Below are 24,148 nucleotides of genomic sequence, written 5' to 3' on the forward strand. Positions count from 1 at the left end.
TATGCAATTTGTGCGCAGATACTGGCAAATGAATCTTTTAAACCCTCCAAATGATGAGACATGGAATTTCTGAGTTTTTGCTCAAAAGGTTGAGGAAGTGGAGCAGTGGTCAGAGTTTCATTACCGTCTTCCTGAAATCCAGACCAGCGATCCGCAGCCGTGTGGTGCACTCTGCGAGGACATGGGTGCCACTGGGGCAGGATACTCACCTGCACCTTTAATCTCAAGGAAGACCTACGGGGATTTTTAGCTAAGAAGAAACCTGAGCTTGTTTACGCTTTCATTTTTTTCCCCCCACAAAGGATCAAAACACTGACAAGGATTCATCCAAATCACAGATTTCAGCACATCTTTAGGTCGAGTCAAAACACTGAGCTCCTGCTTTCCGGAACTCACAACGGGACGAGCCGATGCACCTGTTGGGATATCGGTCGCTTCCATGAGGATACTGAATCCCAGCTTTCACTCTGTCCCATCAAAGTTAATGAAAGAGCTGACTGACATGACATGTGACAAATGACTTCAGTTCAATGACCTGTCCCTGGAAACAATTTGGGATCCATGTTCAGATCAGTACATCACCAGCTCATCTGCAGCGCTGGAAGGTATGGTCTCACTCAGTACAACCTATTTACACGGATCTGGATTTTCTGAGATAACATCAGTGCTGATAGGGAACCAAGGCAGGAGGAACACTGACAATATCGTACGTGTACTTCAAGACCACCAGGAACGTGCTCCACACTGAATAAGCACAATGACAGTATTTCTAAATCCAACCAAGTGTTCTGTCAATTTACAGAAAAAAAACTTAATTGGGAAATGCTGGGGAATTTTTACAACAGCTAGGGAGGACTTAGAAGCAAAAGGCTTGAGAACCACTGACCCACTACTATTTATTCTTCCTCCAATCGACTGCTGAGAAGGCCTGTGGTGCAGTGCAAAAGAGAAGAAAGGAAACACAACGTTTCGGAAGGCTCCACAGCCGAAACACTGTGTTTCCTTTCTTCTCTTTTCAGCAGGGAATAAACCTTTACTTGCTCCTTTGCAGCTCCCTGCTTGAACTATGTATAGGATAATGCTGGATGTAAATGTACAGGGAAGCAGCGTTTTAAAATTGAAATAGTGTGCTGTTGGCAGAGGTATGTCACAGCAGTCCTCTGGCCTGCTCTCTGTTCCCGGAGGTGTTGATTTGATCACTGCACCACGGGCCTTCTCAGCAGCCGATTGGAGGAAGACTCGTCTGTTTATATTAGAGGCGCACATATGTTTCGCATCAGGTTACAGCAACGGTATGCGTTGCTATGGGTACCGCATGCTTGTGACAGAATACCCAACTCCTTTTTTTAACTGACTGTAAGAATAGAAAAACAAATAGAATATCACTCCACCCCACCACTACTACGCCACTTAAAACGACAGTATATCAAAATAAGAGAAAGAAACCGACAGATCCCTGTAGTTGCAGGTCTGTAAAACCTCTGTAAACTTGCATATTTGATCATTTAGGAATTTCCTGATATGTATATGTTGACATCAGGACATTTCTAAATGATTAAATCACTCAATGCTTTGTTAACTGTAATGTAATTAATTTTAGACCACAGTTGCTCTGCAATTCAATTGTTATTGGATCAGCTAAAATTTTAGCAGTCTGACAAGTGAAGCAGAAGCAATAGGTGCCAGTTAAAGAAATGGATGAATATTTACTGTAATCAATGGGACAGCAGCCAAAAGCCAATTAATGTTTCTTACAAAGCCAGCCAATTATCTGCAGAAAATACTGCGACTGCCTTTTTTAAAGACTGAAGCAGCTGAAATGTTTCAGAATGCAGAAAATCAGAAATCTTGCAGAAAACAAATCTGCAGAACTGTGATTATCAAACATATATAGTGCATAAAAGCAACTGATCGCCTCCTTTAGTCCGCAGACCACCATTGCCTGCTCATGAAACGCAGAGCGACAGGCTACTTCAGAAAATGTTAACATTTGTGTAAACCACAGGGACACTATAACTAAAGGCATTCCTGTGTGCTTTTCAATTGAAACATGTGCCACTGGCAGAACCTGTCTCCATCCGTGCTGGCAATTTTATACTTAGCTCAATGTCCTGTGGGTTTTGTAATGCTAACACTCTACTTCTGAAAACGGATTGTCTCACCAACTTGAGTGTAACTGTTGAATTAATTTTCCAACAAAAGCTAGGCTCTTTTTTGATTCTATAATCTCATTTCAAATCCTCTTGCCCACTCCCTTCTCTTTTTACCCTTGAAATTACAATCCTCTTTCAGTAATCTGAAGACTAATTGGTGCCAGCACTGAATCTCTAGTGCCATTTTTTCACACTTACTTTGTTCTGGTAAAGTACAGGGCTGCCTTCCAGTGAACCAGACTGCTCACAATGAACCTATTCTTAAGGCAAAAGTGCTGCAGACACTGCTAACAATTAGTGGAAAGAATTTAAGTTCTAAATCTCACAGCTGGAGAGGGAAATTCCATAAATATAAAGCTTACCTACTTAACGCTGATCTCAGACCATGCTATAAACGCTGACCTATTAATGCTGACGAATATGGTAGAGGCAAACATGTTTTTAGTAAATAAACGAGCACTGCAAACTACAAATAGCATAACATTTGGCCAAATATGCAAAAAATCAATAATTTTGCCTGGCTAACATTAGCACTTTAGGATTCACTAATGATGCCTGGTAATCAGTCAATAACGGGTAACACACATACTCTGCACTGCAGCAATCTGTTGGTGCCGCGTGTCTGTGCTTCATGTGTGCATCATGTGTGCAAAGTTTATCCAAGAGGTTTCTGTGCTTTTCAGATTCTGAATGAAAGGTTCAACCCAGCTCCCCCGTGGTTCAAGGCCGGAGCACGGAAGAGCTGTCCCCTGTCTGAGGAGCCCTCTGCCACGCTCAGGACACAAAGCACCAGCACACTCCACAGAGCCATCTGCTGCAGAGAACCGTTTGCCCAAACGGTTTCCAACATGAGGGAAAATCAGCCACAAGACTTCGGCAGCCCAGCCAATCAACACGCTGAGCATGTGACATCCAGCTCTGCTGTTGATACACCAACATGGCACGACTTCCTGGAACATGGCTGCAGTTCAATAGGCGTTCTTGTCCACACCATGAGCTACTCTGAACTGCTTTCAAATACTGCACTTTCTCAGATGAAGTGAAGAGCACATTTATAGTTCACTGAATTAAGTAGTCATGCTTTCTGATTCTGCCCTGCATCATTCTTTAATTTCTTACTTACTAGGAAATTCTTAAGTTCTTTGAAATGAGAGCACTATTTCCAGTTTGATCACCAAAAAATAAAGAATTACTTCTTCGAAACTGGACTGGATTCGGCTGGTTGCTATTCGGTTGCACATTTACTATGTGCTGTTAAGCAAACATAGCTATGCAAAACACTTGGAGATGGTGCTCTTTACAAAACTGCACACTACACAACAAAAATGAATGGGCCAAGTATAACCTGGAGGTCGCTACACCTCCAGCTTTCCCACATCTGCAACATTTGGAAAAGTTCTGAAAAGTCCTGGCGAAGTGCCCCTCCTTACCCCCCACACACTACTAAGGAAGAATAAAAAAGCAGCAATTTAAAAAACAGACGTGTTCAAATCAGGCTGATATAAAGTGACAGGAGTGAAGACTGGAGGTTGTCTTTCTACATAAAGATCATGTTCTAATTACACCAAAGGTTGAAGAAAGACGAAAATCAAGACTCCCCGTTTCAAAGCGTGCGTGTTGTAGCCTGTGATTACTACAGACAGGTTATTTACCACGCAGAGCTGGGAAAAATCGAGGTTTTGAAAATATTACCACTGGGTAATATTTTCCATGGCTGTCTTCATTAGTGTGAGGTACATGCTTTGGCTGTGCTGCCGGAGCCAAGAGAATTTAAAGATGCTTGAAAATAATTACTGGGGACATAGGCAAAAACAAAACCCTAGAAAAACCGGCCAAAATACAGTTTTAGTACTGTTACCTTCAGAACACCAAAACATGGTGTCAAAACAGAATATCAACACCCTCTCCTACAATGCTACAATGCTCAAGTATTTTCCCTCATCAGTTTCTATATTCCAGTTCTGGATGCAGCTCAATAGCAAAATCTCTTCAAAGAAGAGAAGAAAACAATCATGGCACACGAGCACAAGTATGAAAGGTCACGTTGTTTTATTTTTGTATTTTATCGACCTTTTCCAAAATAATTCTGACATGGTAGCAAGATTCCTCCCAACCCGCTACAAAAAGGCCGAATTTAAGAATCCGCCAAAGCACGCAAAGTACGTGACTGTGGTTGAACTGCACACTGGCTGTATAAAACAATCCCATTAAGGGTGTTAGATATGGAAACATCCTCAGTTGAAATTCCCATTTCCATTACAATTGCTGTCCAGCCTTCTGAACGGCTCAGTAATTGTACTGCAGAAAATGAAGTGAGCAGGGAGTACAGGCAGCCAGACAAGGAAGACAGGAGGAGACAGCACATTCACCCTCCCCGGAAAAACAGTCCGCAGCACTTTTCTCTCCACGCGCATGGATTCATTTCTCCATTTATGGTTTTTATAAGTATGAAAAGGCACACGTAAGAGGAGGAGAGGTCTATCAGTGCATTCTAAACAATTTTTTTGTTCTTTCAGTTGAAGGAGTTCCATTTAAAATTAATCTCCTAAAGCTACCGGACCTCAACTTGTCATCTCAGATAATTCACGCATCCATGGATTTTTATGAAGATGGACAAAAGCAGGTACAAAAACCCTAAAATAGGCTCCAAGCCATCTGCTGTTGCCATGGAGAGTTATGTGTTGCCAGGGCAATAGCGTATTTCTCTGCGCTAATGGCCTGTCCTTTTGCCAGGCAACAAATAGCCTTGTGATGCAACTGCACCTGTCTCAGCTATGTGTTACCATGGAGGCGTTCCTGTTGCTATGGTTACCATCACGCTAATCGCCGAGCAAGGGCAGACATGCAGCAGTCGACTCCAAAGCCCAGCTGTTCTTCCTGATCTCCCATAGAAGATACACTATCGGCATGTAAAGGAATGTGCCTAAACCTGCCAGTTACACCACGGCTTTCCTAACGATCCCAAAGCCTTTTCTTCAGTGGAGCCTCTAGCATCAGGATCACTTGCTCGCATCAGGACGAAAATATTGTAAGTGCAGCAATTATCTTCATGACTCAGGAATGCGTTTGGCTTCGGCAGCTTTCCCAGAAAGGCTGTGGTTTAGAATCAAGACCCAGTCAGTAAGCCTTAACCATGACAGTCTAGCAAACAAGCAGCCAACAAGGAAGGATGAAGCAATGTGGCGCAGGTCCATTTATAAACCCTGACAGCACTAAAACAGGTATCCTTCCCCAAATCCACAGTAGCCAGATGAACACTATTATCTGCTGACATGCAGTGCAGTACCATCTGGCCTGTTTGTGAGTGAAGAAGGGTAATATAATAAGAGTTGATGTGACGACAGCGATGTTTTTAATATCTAACCTTTAAAGAGGCGACAGTTAAGACTCCCCCTGCTATCACACTGTTAAATTCCTTTAATGATTTCTACGTGTATGCAAGACGTGTCCTTATGTACTGCGCATTCGCAGTAATTAATGAGAATGAATTTTGTCAAAAACGGTTATTTACACATTCTTCTTCTTCTTGTTAATTATTCACATTTGGTGAGCCAACGTAGTCTCTCGGACCGTGAGGCGTGGCTTTGTTTTGTTCCCTCTTGGATAAGGCCGACTGTCCTCTTTATGAACAGAACGGGACACCAGCCCACGCAAGCCCTTATTCCCTGCTCGCAGAGCACCGTGCGTACAGAACACCTCTTATTTATCACCAACTGGTGGTTTAAAGGCAGCCGAAGACTCAGTCAAGGGTCTGTCGAACCAGGAAACCAGATCACGCTTAATCCCATTATAAATAAATCCTGCATTTAGAATTGCTCGAATGTTATGTACGTATTGCTGAAGCTAAAGTTTCATTAAATGATTTCTATGGGGAGCAAGTGTCTGTCTGAATGCATTGAAATCTTTTATTCTGGTTGTTCAGAACAGCTTAAATTCTTCAAATGTAGAAATACAACTCTGAAGTAATAAACACATATCCTTCTGTAGAAACCTTGTTTATAAAGAATGCTACAGACATGTTATAGCCAGGCTCTGCCTTTTTGGTGTAGTATGTTTTTATTTCTATTCATTTATTTCCAATTAATACTCCTACATACTCCTACATGGGGTAGGAAACCATTTAGAACCTTTTTGTGAGAAAAATAACAATTATAGGCGCAAGTAACCCACACATAACTTTCTTAAAATAAACCTCCTGTGATTTCCTTTGCACATTAATTCTAACTGCTGTGTGCAGTGACCTGGGACCAATGACATTACTGTTTTACACTGAGTTTTAGATTTTGCAAATGTCTCAAGAGACAGCAATTTGCTTACTATACCGCATAGCTCTAGACCAAAACAAAACTGAAAAAAATGAAATTGTGAAACTGCGAGAGAAGCAAAATTTGAAGATCACTTCAGGTGATACTGTAGCCACAACTTACTGTTAAATTTATTTTCACTAACCTTCAGAAGTTTGCTTTACTAAAAACTAGCCTCCCGTTTGCTATATACCCTTTGGTTGAAATGATATGCAGTTTTGAGCTTTACAGTAAAGCAATTATTCTCTTCCACAGTTCAATGGCTCTGCACATGGACCTGTTAGCTGGATCTGGATGAAGTGAGCCTGAGTGCCTTCTCCAAGCCCTGAACCACACTTCGCTCCCACAGGCAGAGCTGGCACCCGTCGGTCTTCACAGACATTTGAAAATCGACAAGAAGAAGGAAGTCGGGAATCAATATCTCTCCCATATCTCTTTCTTACCTTGGATATGCCTGAGGAGATGTAGGTGGGGTGTTAAACACCTGGGAGTATGGATGATAAGGTGTCTTTTTCAATGCTTGAATTAGATTCTGTCTGTATTCTGGATCTATGCACCACAAGGATCCTTTCCCAATGCTCTGCAGAGAAAGAAGACAAAAAAGACTTTTAAAACAGGCGTGTGATAGTCTGAAAACTTCATTGTACTTTTAAATAAAAAAATTGAACTGTCAAGCTTAAAACAATTCCTTTCTTGGCTCCTTGCCACATAAGATGAATTAATGTCTCATATGAAGCCATTTTAAACTTACCTCCTATCGTCCTACAGAAATTCTGCAACTCCAGATAGAAATATCTACCTGTCAAAATACAGGGTGATAGACCTGTCAGATTTCCTGCATCTTTAAGCACATCTATTAGCTTCCTTGCTAATGAACATTTGACAACTGCTCAAAAAAGATTTGTTAACGAAATACACAAATGTGTGGAATGTTAAAGAATTTATGAACACTAAATTCTACATTAAGGGCTCTTTCTTCGGTCTTAAGAAAAATCTATGTATCACGTGCGATCCCAAAGGAGGGATAATTTGTGCTCAAAGCAGGTGAGAAATATTAATTTTACAAAATTGCTCACCTTCAAAATGCGCCGACTGGAAACAGTGATTAACATAAATATGCCCTGATTATTGGTTCCCCCTGTGCCTGTATCCGTAACTAGCTTTGTCCAGAACTGCTTTCGGGTTTCTATTCATCAAACTCAGATCTTCTGCAATCCCATGGGCTGATGAAACTACAAGGCTAGCCTTTTCCAGTTGATCAGCTCAAAAGCACACAGCTAGAATAAACCCTTGGTGGAGGAAGAGAAAGATTGGGTGAAATAAAGGCAATTTCTAAGGCCAGACAGGAAAAGCTAAAATCGTTTTCTTGGATGGGGCCTTATAGACTACTCTGTATGTTAATGGTGAAATGTGTGCCTCCTGGATAGGTGCACATCCTCTCACCTGCAGGGAATTGCTTAAGACCATGCTTACAAAACAGTCAACTGTCCCCATAAATCACAACTTGTTTTTTTTCCAGTTGTAAAGAATAAAAAATAATAAATGAAGCACAACTGACAAAGCTTTTTCAATAAACTGCCCATAGTGACCATTCACTTCCTTAGAGCAAAAATGCAGCTCTGCACTGATGTTGAATTTAGCTGTACGTGGGCACAAACCAGAGACTTTACGTTATACTGTATCTGCAGAATCTATTAATTCTATCATACCTCATCCAACTGTGTTGTACTGAGTCTCCTACCTATCACAGTGAGCAGAGCACAGTCTCAGGTGCAGAATGATTATGTAAGACATCAGAGGATAAGTCAGGATATCAGCAAAGCAGAGCACCTTGGACACAATGCTGAACATTCATTACAATTAACTTCAGCCTCTGTTAGATTCAAAAGGAGGATTTCTTCCAACATGTTTGTGTAATTATTATTTTTTATGATTTTTTCAATCTTTCATCAGATCTCTAAAGACTATTTATATGTAGCGCCCAAGAGAGCTAACTGTGCAAATTAAATTAATCACAGATTTGCCAGTTGTCCACAGTGGCAAAGTGTTGCTAGGTAACTCCTCAGTCTTTTCCCGTTTAATATTTCGTAGTTGAAGTCTTCCGAGTGCTCTTTTGCGGGATTTCACACACAGTACACTTAAAAAAAGTTGTTAAACAACCCCCAAAAATTGCCAAACAAGGTCTAGGAGCTAAGCTCAAAGCCACATTGATAATTTGCATGTTGATCTGCCTGTGAGATAAGGCACATTCTACAGCATTTAAACTGCTCAGGTGCTGATCACAGAAACGACAAAATGTTAATTGTTGCACGTTTTGCTCTCTGTGTTTTCTTACAGTAGTAGAACTTTAACCCTCCAAAATGAGCAGGCATCCTGACGAACGAATACATAAATCCTTTTAATCTTACTGGCTGAAAGACTGAGCACAACATGGAGAGAGCACTTTATTACCTCTTCATTTTTAATTTACACACATAGAAATGCATAAGACAGCTGATAAAATTAATTAACCACGTGTGATGAAACTTAAGACAAAAGGGTAACTTGTTAAAAGCAACACTTTTGAAGAGCTACAAATCTCACAAAATGTTTGCCATCCAAAAGCAAATCAACACTGTGTTTTGTTTTTCCGGTGAACAGGGTGAAGAAAGTGAACAAAACAAGAAGCCATTCTAACTCAAACATTTTCAGAAAAAGTCTTCCACTGCAGAAGCTTTCAAATACTTTTACCATCGTAACGTGATATTGTGCTGGAATCAAAAGTCGTTGGCCTCACTCCCATGCAATATTTACCCCAATTAAGACTAGTCAGGGGTGGGCTGTATATATTGCTTGACGTGCTTCACAGTACAGCGACATGCGAGTGAAAGAGCTACTGTATGCGCAATGCCATCATGGTTTAGTGAACCGTTGTGTACTACTGTTTCCATTATTAAAAAGGTTGATCTTTTAGAGGAAAATAAAGAACGGTTTTGTTCAGCATAAACAATGTTCCCAACAAGTTAATAACAATGACTTTCACATCACCTCTTGAGGCTTGGCTCCCTGTCGCTCAGCAGGCCAAGTAAAGTAACAGTGGGTTAAAAATCTTCACCTGCCTTAGCATTTGTGGGTTGTCTTCAGTGAAACATTTTGTTCTGAAATGTGTTTTGCAGTATTGCAGTGCTCTGCATGTATTAACACGCTGCAAGCTAACATGGGTATAGGAATGCTGACTGTCCACATCAATATTCCTTATAATCAGTCTCTGCAGATAAACAATGAAATCTACATTGTTAGTCTGTAAAAAGGCACCTACGCCAACATTCAATATTGACTTTCCTGTACAGGCCCTTACATTAAAGCATTTTGATTTCTATCATCAGAAAGCAAACAGGAGGACTGAATTTCCGTACTCTTAAAACAGATTTGGGAAAAGACTGCTGGAATTGTTCCTCTTTCTCGTGTTTATAAAACCCCACTTCCTCGTTTTGCTGAAGACATTGTTTCAGCTTACAGAGAAAAAACCCACACTAATTCACAAGACTCACTTGACAACTGTGCACATTAATTATACACTTTTGTTGTTTGGGTTATCCACAAATTTGTGATATTTTCTAATGTGGTGGAACATTTCATTTTGCTTGTTTATTATTTTAGAAAACACAGCAAAGTGCAGTAAAAATTGTTTACCTAAACACAAGTTATGAAAGTAACAGGATTTCAATTTAAATCTAAATCTAATGTATAACATTTCACCAAAAACAAATTCAGTTTGAAATAAGTTTAATTTACTTGAATTTTGGAAAAACAGTTTTTCCCATCCCTTCTTTACAAACAAATCTGAATTTATATTTAGATCAAATGAGTTCCCTATCTGCAGTAATTAAACTGTCAAGTTTCCATCAGAGTATGTTAAAACCAAAACAGAGATTATTGAAGGAAAAAATTAATACATGTCATAAAATTCAAAACTTACATGCCATAATTTAGATTGTCAAGTTTATCTGAAAATAAAGTACATCATGACAGCTCTGCTTTGTGCTTTATCTAAGCCGATGGAAAACTATGCATTCATTAGGTATAAAAAACAGGCATCAAACTTTGACTCAGTACAGGCAGCAAACTTTTACACAGCAAAGAAATATACAGTGTTTTTGAGAAAAAGGAAAGACACATTATCGGCTAAAAAGAAGAAACGCCAGTTGAACCTGGATAAGTCTATACGAAGAAACACTTTGGTTTTATTTTAAAAACAGCCCAATAAACGCTTTAACAATATTCTATCTGACTGCAACTTTTATTTTCAACTGTCAATTAAGAAAATGAGTTAGTATTCCTCACTAGAAAATAGGTTAAGACATCCGAGGTCACCATAACAGGTATTAGCTGATAATATAACCAATTAATTCATGAAAACATGCTCATCCTTTTTCTTAAAGGGGGAAAAAAGCATGCGTCTCGCAGGAAAGAAAAACAGATGGAAGCCTCTTTTTGTGATGATGCACTTCAGGGCAAACTGATGAACTATAGAGGGCATTCAAAACTCCCCTGCGTGTATAATATTACTAACGGCTATGGTATCATATTATTCATATTTGCCCCCCCAGACAAGTGACCCTGCTGGTCTGAATTTCCAAATGTACTGTAATCAGGAAAAATCAATAGAGTTTAGGCCACTTTCTTAGTGATTTATTTCCATCTCCTGACAGCTGGCGTGCTGCTCCAAAAGCTGGCTCAATGGCAGGAGTCAATAGAGTCTCCAATCAAAAGAAAAAAAACTTGGATTACACTGGTCTCCTAGGCAACCAGCAGCAGTGGAGTGCGTAAAGGCTGTTTGATAGTCTCGGCAGTAGGATCTTTCATACTCACAGAGAGCCATGGGCTCCGAAGACGCAATGCTCCATCACAACCAATACAGTTAATCCCATCAACCTCTATGCAAAATAAAAGCCTTGCTTTTAAAAACCTCTCCCTCCCACCAGATCCTCCTCAAGAACTGTGAAATATGGAATTGTCATAGAACATTAAACCTAAAACTGTTTATAGGATGTCTGCTGAAAGGAACTGAATACCTATATCTGAATTTCTTAATGACATTTCTTAAGTTTTGCAGCAATCTGGGCACATTCAGTAATAACACCATTATGTTATCACAGTATGCTAAAATGCTAAAATGACTAACTAACGATGGATAGCAACCCAACATCACAACTTAAAATTTAGCAGAAAAGAAATGAGACTTAACCTGCAAGAATACAACAGGATTCAAGTGTACTGTATCCCATTTCTTATACTGCTACTGAACAAAAATGAACTCATCTGAAAGTCGGGACTGTCTGCCCGCGCAGGACAGTCAGCAAAGTCTGTGCGACTTGGGCAGCAGGAAAGCAACACCTCAGCAGGTCTTCCCTCTGTAAGATTTACAAGAGCCGGAACTCTTACCAAACACATCTGATTTAAAATGTTCCGACATACAAAATGTCTGGGAATGACTCTGCCTCTCTTGCAGGCAGCGTCGGGGAAGAGCAGGACTCTCTAATGCACTTAGGAGCTAACGATCAAGGCTGCACTTTCCAGCCCCTGGAGTCCCGATTCCATTACCAGGGTTTCTGAGAACAGCACGAGTACCAGTGGGGGGCCGCAGTGCCCCAGGCGCCCAGCCTCCACCATCGCAGGCCTGCCCTGTCCATTTGCGCCCTGTTGAACCAGCACAGCACCACCCGGAGGTCACGAGCACTCGCAGGGCTCTGCGCTGCACAAAGGGAACTTGTGCAGAGATGAGCACTGATTCAACAGACGCGAGCGTGCTCCCCATTTCAATGGGACAGCGGATAAATCCCTCTCTTTTCACAAAAAAAAGGATCCACTCCACCAACCGGAATTGTCAAGAAAGCAGCGAGGACAATGAGGCAGCAAAACAGGGCGTCGTTTGAGATTTAATGGTGGCAGTGCAGCAGTTGCTTCTAAAATACTGTCACAATTAACAGCGGTGCACAAACTACCTTACTCCCAGCTCCTGTCTTTTAACGACCCCGACAACAGTTCGCTAAAAATGTCTGGACCCTGACAAAGCCTCGGCAGAAAGGCGCTGAGGCAGACTGCACTGCTTCTGTCTCTGTTGTGCCAGCTGCCATTTTCATTTGCTGTACTTTGTTGCTTGTTTATTTTTCAAAACCCCCAAAAACGTTAAACAAATAAAAGAATGCAAGAGCACAAAGACATTCCTTTCTGGCAAAAACTAAATGGACAGCGTCTTTTCAACAGCGCAGGCCATGTGGCGAGGTGAAGCTGCTGTCGGGTACCCTGAGGCCTCCCTCCTCACAACTGTCTCCATTGCGGGAGGTTTCACTGGGCTGTCCGTAAACCGAAGAACTAGCACAGGAGGGAAAAATTAAAACACTGCCGCTCCGATTAAACTGAAAAATTCAATCTCATCTATCAAACAGTGGGATCACAGGCAGAAAAAACAGAAACAGCAGCATACTGCCAACGACAGCATCGGGATAAGGGCGTCCATAGATCATATCTCCCTCACTTGGCCTGAGGGCTGCTGCACTGAGCCGGGACACAGCAGTCAGGTTATTAGAGGAGTCCGGTTCTTAAGATATGCCACATCTAGAAAGGCATACACTGCTTCTTGTCAGAGTTGAGGCCTAATCCTTTTGTTGGCACTCAAGCACAGTACTTCCTATCCTCAGAGAAACTGTCACACGGGATGGGAATGAGGCTTCAGCAAAGGTTGCCAAGTGTGAAGGAGGAAATGAAAGGAATCCACACTGAAGTTACCATCTCATTCATAATTACAGGTTGTTCACATTTCACAGTAATTTGCAGGATTTCGTTCATTTTTATTCAAGGAACAAACATCGGCTGACACAGACTGTAGGAACAGTGGACCCCGAGTGGGGGTACTTCTCCTTGACGTTAGCTGTGTATAGTATTAAGTGGGGAGGCATGGTGGGGCAGTGGTCAGGATTGCAGGGCTCCATTGCTGGGGTGCTCTCTGCACGGAGCTCGTGTGGGTTTCCTCAACCAGCCCGCTGACATACCGGCAGGTTAACTGGCCTCTGGGAAGACTGGTCCTGATGTGAGTGTGTGTGTCTGTGACGCAGTGCCCGCTGCCCGCCCGGACAGGCTCCGACTCCGCCGCTGGCCCGCTGGCCCGCACTGGATGGAGGGGCGAGGAAATGGCCGGGCGTATGAAGTGACTGCGATGGATTTCAAGGTCAGATGTTCATGAAGACATCTACAGTACTGTCATGTATTTTGTACTGAAACACACGCTGTGTCCACAGCCTTTCCAGAAGTCCTGGAAATGTCCTCAACTGATCGAAAAGAAATCTATGCAATCACATACAGTACGAAGTGGCTTTAGGCACTGCCAATATAACTAGTATTGCTAAGAAATTGTTGGAGGTAATTTGGGGTCAAATCCCTTTATGTAAAGTTGAAAATATTAAAAAAACATGAATGCAAAGAATCAACAGGCACAGCCACGTTCTAGCCCCAGAAATAAAGCTGGCAGTGTTCTTGTGGAAATACCGCTGAAGTCTGTTTTTCTTGTTATATAAACTCTGTAAGAGACCGAAAGGCATTAAACGTGGCAATGATTCAATTCTTCCTTCTACCGACTTCAAAGGCTGCATGCAATTTTAACTGTTTAACCATGCTGCAGTTTGAGGATCTAATCCAGCCAGGGTTCCTGCATTAATAGACGGATAATTTCACATCCCCATCATTCCCCCCCAGGGAATCTGGGAGCGAGCTGCCCAGCTGTCGACGGCTCCAGCAGCACAGAGGGGACCCCGCCGGCCGGGGCCCTGAATCAGCAGCCCTGTCCATACAGGACCTCATACCTGCAGCAGCCCACGTGCCTCAGGGCAGGCCAGCCCCCAGCGCCCAGCCTGCCTGCTGGAGCACCTTCCCAGTCACACCCCAGTGTGGGCCACTCTCGCACTCCCTCTGAAGTCCTTGCAGTAAGCATCAGTATTCGGCGCTCTTTTAGTATCAAACAGGTTACAGGTTACGCACTGAAAAAAGCATTATCTTTATCAAAGAGAAAACGCGAACATGTCTGTGGAAAACCCATTCCCGGCTCTTGAACCGAGGCAGAAATGAGCTGGTTTGAAATCCTCCGAGAGTCCAGCTGTCAGAGGTGCGTGATGGCTGTAAGCCTGGGCCAGACGGAGCCGCAGTCACACACCAGCCCTGCGCAGCGCTGAATCTGACCGCAGCTTCACTCGGCTTCTTTCTTCAATGGAAACTGACCATCAATGCTGGGCTTGGAATCCACAACTGGCAGACTGGGTGCAGTTTTGATTTGTTCTGGGCCTCCAGGAACATATGCAGTATATATCTGGCGTATACAAAATCCATTTAAAAGAACTTGCGGTACCTAAAACTAATTCCTTACACTTTTCTGGACACGCCATTCAAAGCTCTTTACAGGTAATGGGGATCCCCTCCACACCACCAGTGTGGAGCCCCAGCTGGATGATGGGACAGCACCCATAGTGCGCCAGTCCACTCACACACACCAGCTCTCAGTGGGGAGGAGAGCAGAGTGATGAAGCCAGTTCATAACTAATAACCTAACATTATTTTTTCTAACATTGGTTATTCCTCATTTTGAAAACAAAACCTGCAATAATTCCTCCACTGCTAGACTTCTCCCACTCACAAGACACTCCATTTTCACAAGCACAGACACTCCATTCTGCACAGACTTTTTTTTTTACAACATGCAATGAATACAGTACCTGTAGGTTAAGAGTCCTCATTTCCTAGACCACAAACACAAATGTGCTGACGCACTTATCTGTGCCTCTGTTTTTATTGATCACAACAACTGCACTGTAAGCACTTCTTATCATGAACCTTGAAATACACACAAAGGTAGGACTCCTTTGCAGCTCTGATAATGAGAGGTATATAGTGCCAACTTCAGCTAACATATTCAGTGGCGCTATTTATTTCACAACATCTTCCTCTGTAAACACATAATTATGTGGCACTTCTTAATTTAAGTATTTTGTGCTGCAGGGACTGGAGTACTGACACTGTGTTGCATAGATACATAACACATTCTTCAGCGACTTCATCAGATACTGTTTGTCACAATTACTATATTTTACTTTATTTACAAAACTTGCGTAATCTTTTATCCACTACTATTTATATAAGGCCGACATTTTAACAGCGAAACCCTGTTTGACCACTTTTATCTAATCAAGCGCATTTCGCAACGGGCGACAGTTCCTAGGCGAACAGCTCCCACGCGAGAGGTCACAATCCAGAGGAGGCGAGGAACAGCGCTGGAGTCCGAGTTTCCACTGTGGGACGCCGGTCCTGGGTGGGCCGTCCACTCTGACTTCGAAGGAAGCAGCTCTTGCTCCCACACTGCAGGAAACCTGCAGGTCCGGGGGGGACCGGTTTGCAAACAGCGCCACGGAAACTCCCGGCACTCGGGCCGTGACCGGGAAGACCTCGGAGACAGAGGGAGCTGCTCGGCTCGAAACAGGGACTCCGACCGAGCCAGGGCAGGGCGGCACCCCGACATATTTTCACCAACTCAGATATTGTCACTGCAGCATTCAGGCTTTTGACAAAGGGTTTCTGGTTTATTTACAGCTCACTGTCCTCTTTAGCCAGCTCACAATAACACAGCTGGTGAAGAATCCAATGTCCGACCTTCGGGAGGGGTTTCAGTATAAACAACCAGCAGAGCTACAGCTCCTCATCTCCTCACTCCAGTCCACCACACACCTGATACAAAAGCTACAACTTCTGCATGGTCCCACCAAGCCACATTTCTAACACATTACTCAACACAATAATGGAATTGTAGGTCTACACATCTATACACACAAATATATACAGCAAACTATAGAATATGAAAGAGGTTTTGCAATATCGTTGGAACTAAAATGTGCAGAATAACAAAATGAAAATGAATATTCTTTGGAAATCCTGGGTAGTAAAGAGGGAATGGCGTCTTAAACACAGTTTTAAGAATCAAATGTGGATAGCAATTCATCCCGATGGCCCCAACACCTTGACAATACTTCCATATACATTTAAGTCCAAGAAAGGTTTAAGCAAAGTGTACTGTGAATGCTATGGACTGCAGATTCCAAGTTCTTGAATTAAATGGCAGGAAGTTTTGATCGGTGTCCTGGGCACTCCCAGCTCCCAAGGGGAATGCTATGGGATACTACATGACCCTGCTCCTCTTAACTGTGTTTCAGTCGAGGTAAACACGCCGAGGAGCTGGGAGCCCCCGACAGACCCTCTAGCAAGCAGGCAGAACTGAGGGAAGCGTGGTTCTGAGCCGAGACTTTTCTTCTGCAACAGCGCCATCGCCTTCATCATCTCACACGAACAACACACTGCTCTCCGCTGTGGCACAGTTCACATCCCTGCCTTCACACCTCCACCTTCCTTTCCCACAGAAAAACAGCCATTTTCACAAGCACTTTCTCCCCTACCCCATCCCTCCACCGGCAACCCCAGCATACTGGAAACTTTATTTGGTAAAGATGAAGAGAAAGTATCCACAATGCTTCTGGTTTCTTCCCAGGTATAAACCAATACTATTTTCCTATACGCAGAAGGCAAAATTACAAATGACTGAACATTCTACCCTTGAATAAGGAGCAAATATTGACAGCATTTGTCATGTATTTTATTAATTTTATTAATAATGTTCTATTTCAATTTTAGAGATGACAAAGGACTGAAAATATTTCAATATAAAAAAAATAACTGTGATGCCCAGGGGAGGTCTTCACTTTCTTGGAAAAGCTGTAAACATGCCACAACAAAGCCGTTTTAAGTAGCCTAAGTCATCAGGTGAATTTTTACAAGACCAAGCTGGGTGTCAGCTGTACCAGATGAATTGCAAAAACACACAGAAAAAAAGGTTAATTCAATTACATAAATCAACCTCAACATGTTTTGACTGGTGTAGGAGCTGTCGCTGACTTCCTAAACAATGTGTGTCCTAATGACTATACTGCTGCTAGATTAGCCTTTCCCAGCAAAACACAGAGGCTGCCACATCAGTTTCTCTGTTGCTACAGCAACTGCTTACTTTCCATGTCAACTGCAGCCCAGTTTCTATGGAGACACATACACAAAAAAAAATTCTTCTGCGCAGCCAAGGACCAGATGGCAGTGAACTGTGGAAGTCACATGGAGAGGCTTTAACATTCAGCCCGGCGCTGAAGGAAGGCACATTTCTCCACTCAGACAGCACAATGTAATTCCACGTCAACCAGAAAGCCTGTCCTCATTACTGGGTGAGAGGCTGGGATCAATATTGGATGAACCTGTAATATGCTGAAATCCTTTTGATTTGTTCTAGGAATACTGAAAGCTTAAAACAGCAGCCCACTAGTGTTTGCAAGCCAAGCCACGTTAAAGGTTTAAGGTAAATATTTGCGCTATAATTCCATGGCAGTAGACTCATCAAAAATAGCCCAACTGCCCCCACACTTATGATGCACTCCTACAACAAGGTGCAGTATTTTTATTGTTGCGCAATACTCTGTTCAGAAAACTCAGAAAGTGGTGACTTCAATAAAATTCCTTTTCCAAGTTCTAATAACCCACATTTTCATGAAAAAAGTATGATTTCATTTTTTTTCCCCCAGGCACAGTTACTTCTCACTATTAGTTTATAAGCACACTTCTTTGTAAACTACTGTAGTTAACTCAATTATGCTTAAAGTGCTCAAAAGCAAACAGACGTTGGTGTGCCAAGTGAATCCAGACTCTTAAAATTAAGAAAATGCTATCAGGTTATGCAGTGTGTCAGTCCAGTGGATTATTTCTATCATACAACTCACATGAGAATTCCATGCAATAAGTCAACAGAATTACTAATTCCTTACTACATGCACACTTTTCACTAAGTAAACTCGTTACATTCTTAAATTGGATTCACCTAAAGAGGTATGTATTGGGAAATTTAGTTTCTAGCAGGTTTACTTTCATCCAGCTCATCATTCTGGTGAAAGTGCATGGTAAACTTTTAAAATATAGGTTTATTAAGTTGAGTTTAAGTTGCAGATGAGGAGATATACAAAGTAACAAATACGAATTCTGCAAATGAAGACACCTTTAGTTAATCCTGCCGAAACATGAACTACTTTCACTTTCAGCAAAGGTGCATTTTCAAAGCATTATTTCCTTCCTAAGTGTTCACAGTGACCAGTAATAAAGAAATAATCTGGTTTTGTTTCATGTTGACTTACAAAACTAAGTGAAACAAACTGAAGTTACAGAGCTAGAAAAAAAATCAGTTCAGAATTCCTGGAGGAGTTTAACAGGTTCTCAAACGCATATGTTAATTGATACCTCTAGTGTGGAAAGAAAACAGTACAAAAATAAAGCTATGATCATGATAAAAACATATGACAGCACCTGTTCCAGCAGTGCCAAAAACAATGTGCGACTGCCTTGGCAGGGCAGCGGAAGCAGGCGGGAACCTAAAAAATATATATTCTGCTGCAAATGTCTCATTAAACAGGCAACAGACAGGGAACAAATCAGATACGGACGCTTACAACACAGTGTAAAACAGAACCTACCTGACTCCTGTCCTTGTCCACCTTCTTGAAACACTTGTTCAGGGACAGGTTATGCCTCACTGAATTTTTCCACCCAGTGGGGGCGTTGGCGAAGTAGGGGAAGTGTTCGAGAATCCAGTTGTAAATGTCCTTCACCGGCAGTCTCTTGGCGGGGGAGTCCTCGATGGCCATGAATATGAGGCAGCTGAAGGAATACGGGGGCTTGCAGTTGGGGTTCTGCTTGGCGTCGTAGGGCAGGTCTGAGTGCGCCGGGGACGGGGGGGTGTCGTCGTCGATCTCCTGGACGGGGCTAACGCTCCGCAAAACCGAGTCCCCGAAACTGTTGAGCAAGTTCTTGCTTTCGTGCAGCCAGTTCAAGTTCGTGAGCTCTTCGTCCTCCATGGGCCCCTTCTCCAGCTTGGTGGTCGGCAGTGACAAGTCCAGCTCCTCAGCTTCCTGGAGGGCCTTGGTCAGCGAGCTCCCCTGGTAATACTGGCTCAGGCCACTGGCAACACTGACACCCGAGCCTTCCGGCTTCTTACTGGGAGGCATGACTGGACCCATTTAGACCAAGACTCCTGCAGAGGAACAATGCGACAATCAGGCTGACATCAAGGAAACACAGCGGACTCGCAGGACAGTACCGCTGCACCGCACCCAGTACCTGCTGACAGGTCCTGTTCACGCACACCTCCTGGCCCACTGCCCACGCAGGAGTGGAGAGAAGGAAAGGCCGTGGGAGAGACTGTGAAATATTACGGCTCAGGACTTAGTCTACCATTGCAAAACCGAATGGGAACTGGGAACATGCTGTATGTATGTAAAAATGCACACAGTGTAGAATACCTTATTGAACATCCTAAAACACACGGATTCCAAGTAAGAAGCACACCTGGAGCTTTATTCATTTCCCAGCCTCAGTACATCACAGTTCCTTAAGCACTGGTTAAAGAGCAGTTAAAAAAGAAAGAAATAATCGTGTTGGCGCAGTGTTACAGAATTCAGAGAACACTAATTAAAAATGGATGCCATGTCTTTCAAGCCAAAATTAAGCCTCAACTTTTGACACGGCTTGAAAACATGCGATTATCACTTAATCCACCAATATTTTGATTGATTTATTTGCTGCTGTCACTGCCCTTCAAGCAGAGAGCTTTGCTCTCTATATTTAATTAAGGGAAGAGACATGTTATAATGACTCTTATAATGGCTAATCCCTTGTTTTCTCAAGATGCACTAACCAGATCAGTCATTGAAAACAAAATAACAGCCTGTAATAAAAACCTATTGACTTTTTTCTACACTAAAAACCTATCATATACCAGAGCAGATTTTCAAAAAGTCCTTCAAAAAACAGTCTGAAACCTTAAATTCCTTCACAGGAGAAGAGCTCTGAGTGAAGACTGATGAGCAAAGAACAAAAGCAAACAAATAAAAATACCAGTACAAGTAAACAGTAACGTAGTCCAGATTCCCCGCACATCGCTTCTTTTTGAAAATGTGCTATTTACTGTGAAACGTGCACTCGGACACCTCCTTACACTACGGCCGAAACGAGCGCGTGCGTCACTTTCCACTTCGCACGACTGCCAGTCCTGCTGCTTCAGCCCTTCTGAGGAACAGGGAGCTGATCTTGGAGACGTGGATGGAAAGGCAGTTTCCAAAGTCTACTGCTCCATTCACTGCCATTTATATACTGTCGTTAAAAGGTACGAGACATCTTAAGACACAATTATAAGTTACAATATATTGTACACATGATCATGAGCATCAACACTTTCCTTAAAACCGCTACTAGCGTTTTCTACAATTACAAAAACTTTGACTGTTATTAATACAGTAATTTGGGTAAGAAACCAAGCTTGTCATTTATCAATCTTTTACTCCTATTGGTGGGTATCTTTAAAAAACAATGACCTCAACTGAAGGCAAGCTATTCGTGAACTGCCAATGTGAAGCGGTGTAGTAGCCAATCCATCACATTTACAAATGAAATCTAACTGACTCGTTATCAGGTGTTCTTTGTCATTAGAACATCATTACATTCTCTCTCACACATCTAGAAACCTAAAGGGCTGATTTTGAACTACAAAGTACAGGTTTTAGGACTGGAACGATGTGGTTACAATCTCTGAAGATCACCTGAGACTTTCTGAAGATTTAGCCTGAGCGCTTCTGGCCAATGAAAACCCATCAAGGGAGAAGAGTAGGAGGAGAGAAGCAGAGAATGCCAACTGTCTGAAACTTTTACACAGCAGCACATCTGTTTGTCAAGGAAGTGTAAATTGTGCTATGTAGATACAACTGAAATCACCAATTGGTTGACACTGGATCTGAAGAGCAGGGCAGCACCCAATAAAGCAAACCTAAATGTTTTTAACTAAAATTAAAACAACTTTAAAACTTCTTGTAGCACGGGCCTGATAAGTGTTTCTTTACTGAAGTGCACCTGGTTTCAGAACTTTTTACATTTCAGACCTGATCGCTTTAGAGGGGACTGATGCTAATAAGGAAGATAACAAGAAGATCGAAAATGAAGAATAGTGCTATTAATTTAAAAAACAAACTGATTCACCAAAAAATAAAGGTGTTACATCCCTCTCTTAAAAATGTAAGTGATCCAAATTTGGCTCCAAATGTAAGTTCGAGTCCCATGAGCCTCTGAACAGGAAAATTATATTATAGCTGACAGTAAAGTAATTTAATTGCACTGTTGCCATGACGACGCACTGCTCTGTTTGTGCCTAATTTGTTTAACTGTTCGTAGCTTTCCACAAGAGACCTAATATTCCCATTATTCCCCAATCCAGTGTGTTATAAACCAACTCTTCAACGAGCCCGTAACGATCGGTCTCCCTAATGGACAAGGAAGCCCAGGTGAATGAGAACAAAACTATTAAAAAAAAAAGTATACCGCCCTTTAAAAAAAAATCAGTCATAATTTTGCAATTGTCTTAGAGCAATAAAAACCTCCATGCCTACGTCCTTGACAGGAAAACTGCTGGCTAACGTGGTACAGACGATCTGATTGCGCTTCCATACATGGCCCTAAGAGTTACGATGTCTCATACCTTCAAAATCAAAAGAACTAAAAGTTTAAAACTACAATTTCAGTGTAATCTCTGTGTCCATCACACGGAACGCAAAAGCCATTACACACGTTTGCTAAAGATTTAAGTTTCCCCGCTGAGAAACGCAAACGTGAAGTCGGCTGACAACCAGCTAATGAAAACATGTTTCCTTGAGGTAGCGCAGAGTAAACGCACCGCTACATATGTGGCACTGAAAGTAATTAACGGCACGGAAAATGTTGCCGAACATCTGATCCCCGTTTCCCACGCCGCGACGAGAGCTTTAAGCCCTCTGTGGACTGCCGCGCGTCTCTGCTTCCCCACGCCAAACTTATCTCCAGACTTTCAGCTGCCCCCATTTTTTTTGTATTCAGCCGGGAAAACTGTGGAGCCTGAAAAGTAGTTTTAATCCTTGCCGTGCTGTGCTCCACAGCACCCAAGTCCCGTATTATTATTATTATTATTTTTATTTTTTTATTTTTATTTTTTAAAGTTTCGGACGTACAGTAAGGGCTGAGCGATCACCCGTGCCGTACTTCACAACGATACTTGAAAACTGAATATTTCGGAACAGACGCGTTTTTAAAACGCTATCCGCCTTCTAGGCACGGGGAAAAAAAATGACCGAAGCGCAGTATCACACAAAGCACAAAGCTGTTTTGTTTTTGTTTTTTTTTTTGCTGGTTCTCTTACCTGAACATCTAAGGGGTGACAGAAAATAGTCTCTTTGGAATCAAAGTTCCTGAGTGAATTCCTTTAAACCCGTCCATCGCATTCTCCCGCACTGCCCCGACAGCAGCCAGCCACACACGGAAAGCGCACGGTGCCGCTGGCAGCCTCAGCACATCTCGGCTTCTCCCGTCCCTCCTGCTAGCCCGGCCGCCTGCGTTTGGTCTGCTCTAGCTGAAAAAGCGATAACTGTTCCCACTGCACATAAAAACAGGCCCACATGACCAGAGCGGGAGGCCGTGGGCTGGGCGCTTAGCAGGAGCTCCAGCAACTGCACAGACTGCGGAGACGGCAAGGCAAGGGGCTAGAGGGATGATTGAGCACTCCCGCCTGTCCGAAAGCCAAAACGCCAGCTGTCCGAGCACATCAGCGCCGGTTTCTCGCAGGCCTGCACGCCTCGGTCGCCAAGGTCCGGCGGAAGGCTGTCAAACTGCTGGGAACCCCGAAACCGAGGAAGAACTTTTGCCCATATTGACGAAACCCATTTTTTTTTTCCAACACGCGGTACAAGCGTAATGGCTCCCAGCCTGCCTTCAGTAATGTGTTTGCCCGCGGTCAGAACTAAACACAGCGGTACATACATCATAAAAGAGCATCTTTATGGGAGAAGGTGCCCGGTTCCACATGCTCCTCCGAAGATCTGGCCCTCAGGGAAGAGCTACTAGTTGAGATCCGGGCTTTCTTACGCGGTGCCCAACTCAAGGCTTTGGTGACTGTACTTGCTTATGTGGTACAGTCCAGGAATTAGCGTCTTTCAAAACAACAAGAAACGGATCTTGGGCTCCTCTGTTTTCCACAGGGCCTGTGCTGAAATGCGTTCGCCTGCAGGGCAGACGGGAAAATTCTTGCTCAAACTACAAACATGTAATTTCTCAATGGAGACGTCATGGTAAACACTCCTGGCAGTATCTGAGCAGTACAATGTTCCTACGGCATGAGAGGAAAGGTTATTTGGCTTTTAAGATCTGCATACAACAGCTAAGACATTTTATTGAGTTTCGAAAAGAACAGTTACCCCTCCCATGCACCACAGGGCACACAATCACTTATATTCCTGTTCAAATTAACAGCAGGATCAATGCAGTCAAGGAATTATTTTATCATACTAATATTCATGTTAAAACTCATTAAAGCTTGACAGTTGTTTTACTACAAGGAATGGTAACTGAAATCCAAAATGGATGAAGAAAAAGGAACTAACGTAAATCACCAATTATAGCAGCAAACTGGTCTGAAGGTGTATCTCAGTTTTAACAACAACAGGCTTAGCGTTTCCCGGGTTCTTAGCTGTGTTTCTGTTCTTTCCATTGCTAAAGTTCCCGACGTGTGAACAGCGA

The 24,148-nt window shown here is 42.7% G+C and overlaps 1 protein-coding gene and 1 long non-coding RNA gene across 12 annotated transcripts in view; one reads left to right on the forward strand and one right to left on the reverse strand.

Annotated features, from left to right (window-relative positions):
• The window catches only part of foxn3 (forkhead box N3), a 77,612-nt gene that overhangs the window by 30,261 nt on the left and 23,203 nt on the right, over positions 1-24,148 (reverse strand). For 8 of the 11 annotated variants that reach the window (XM_088647502.1, XM_088647507.1, XM_088647501.1 and 5 more), the window contains 2 exons: positions 19,033-19,589; positions 6,901-7,037 (listed from right to left, as the gene is read on the reverse strand). In XM_088647502.1, coding sequence (XP_088503628.1) covers positions 6,901-7,037; positions 19,033-19,575 — 680 coding nt within the window. In that variant the 5' untranslated portion in view covers positions 19,576-19,589. Of the gene's footprint in view, positions 1-6,900; positions 7,038-19,032; positions 19,590-22,775; positions 23,311-23,392; positions 23,610-24,148 lie in introns of those variants that run through there. The other 3 variants (XM_088647508.1, XM_088647500.1, XM_088647510.1) reach the window with 3 other exon arrangements.
• LOC148653023 (uncharacterized) lies at positions 4,827-7,142 on the forward strand. Its single transcript, XR_015941578.1, has 2 exons — positions 4,827-5,181; positions 6,713-7,142. It is a non-coding gene; the product is annotated as an uncharacterized LOC148653023 (long non-coding RNA).

This window comes from Lepisosteus platostomus, chromosome 10, assembly GCF_059453375.1.
Source record: "Lepisosteus platostomus isolate fLepPlt1 chromosome 10, fLepPlt1.hap1, whole genome shotgun sequence".
NCBI classification, from domain to species: Eukaryota; Metazoa; Chordata; class Actinopteri; order Semionotiformes; family Lepisosteidae; genus Lepisosteus; species Lepisosteus platostomus.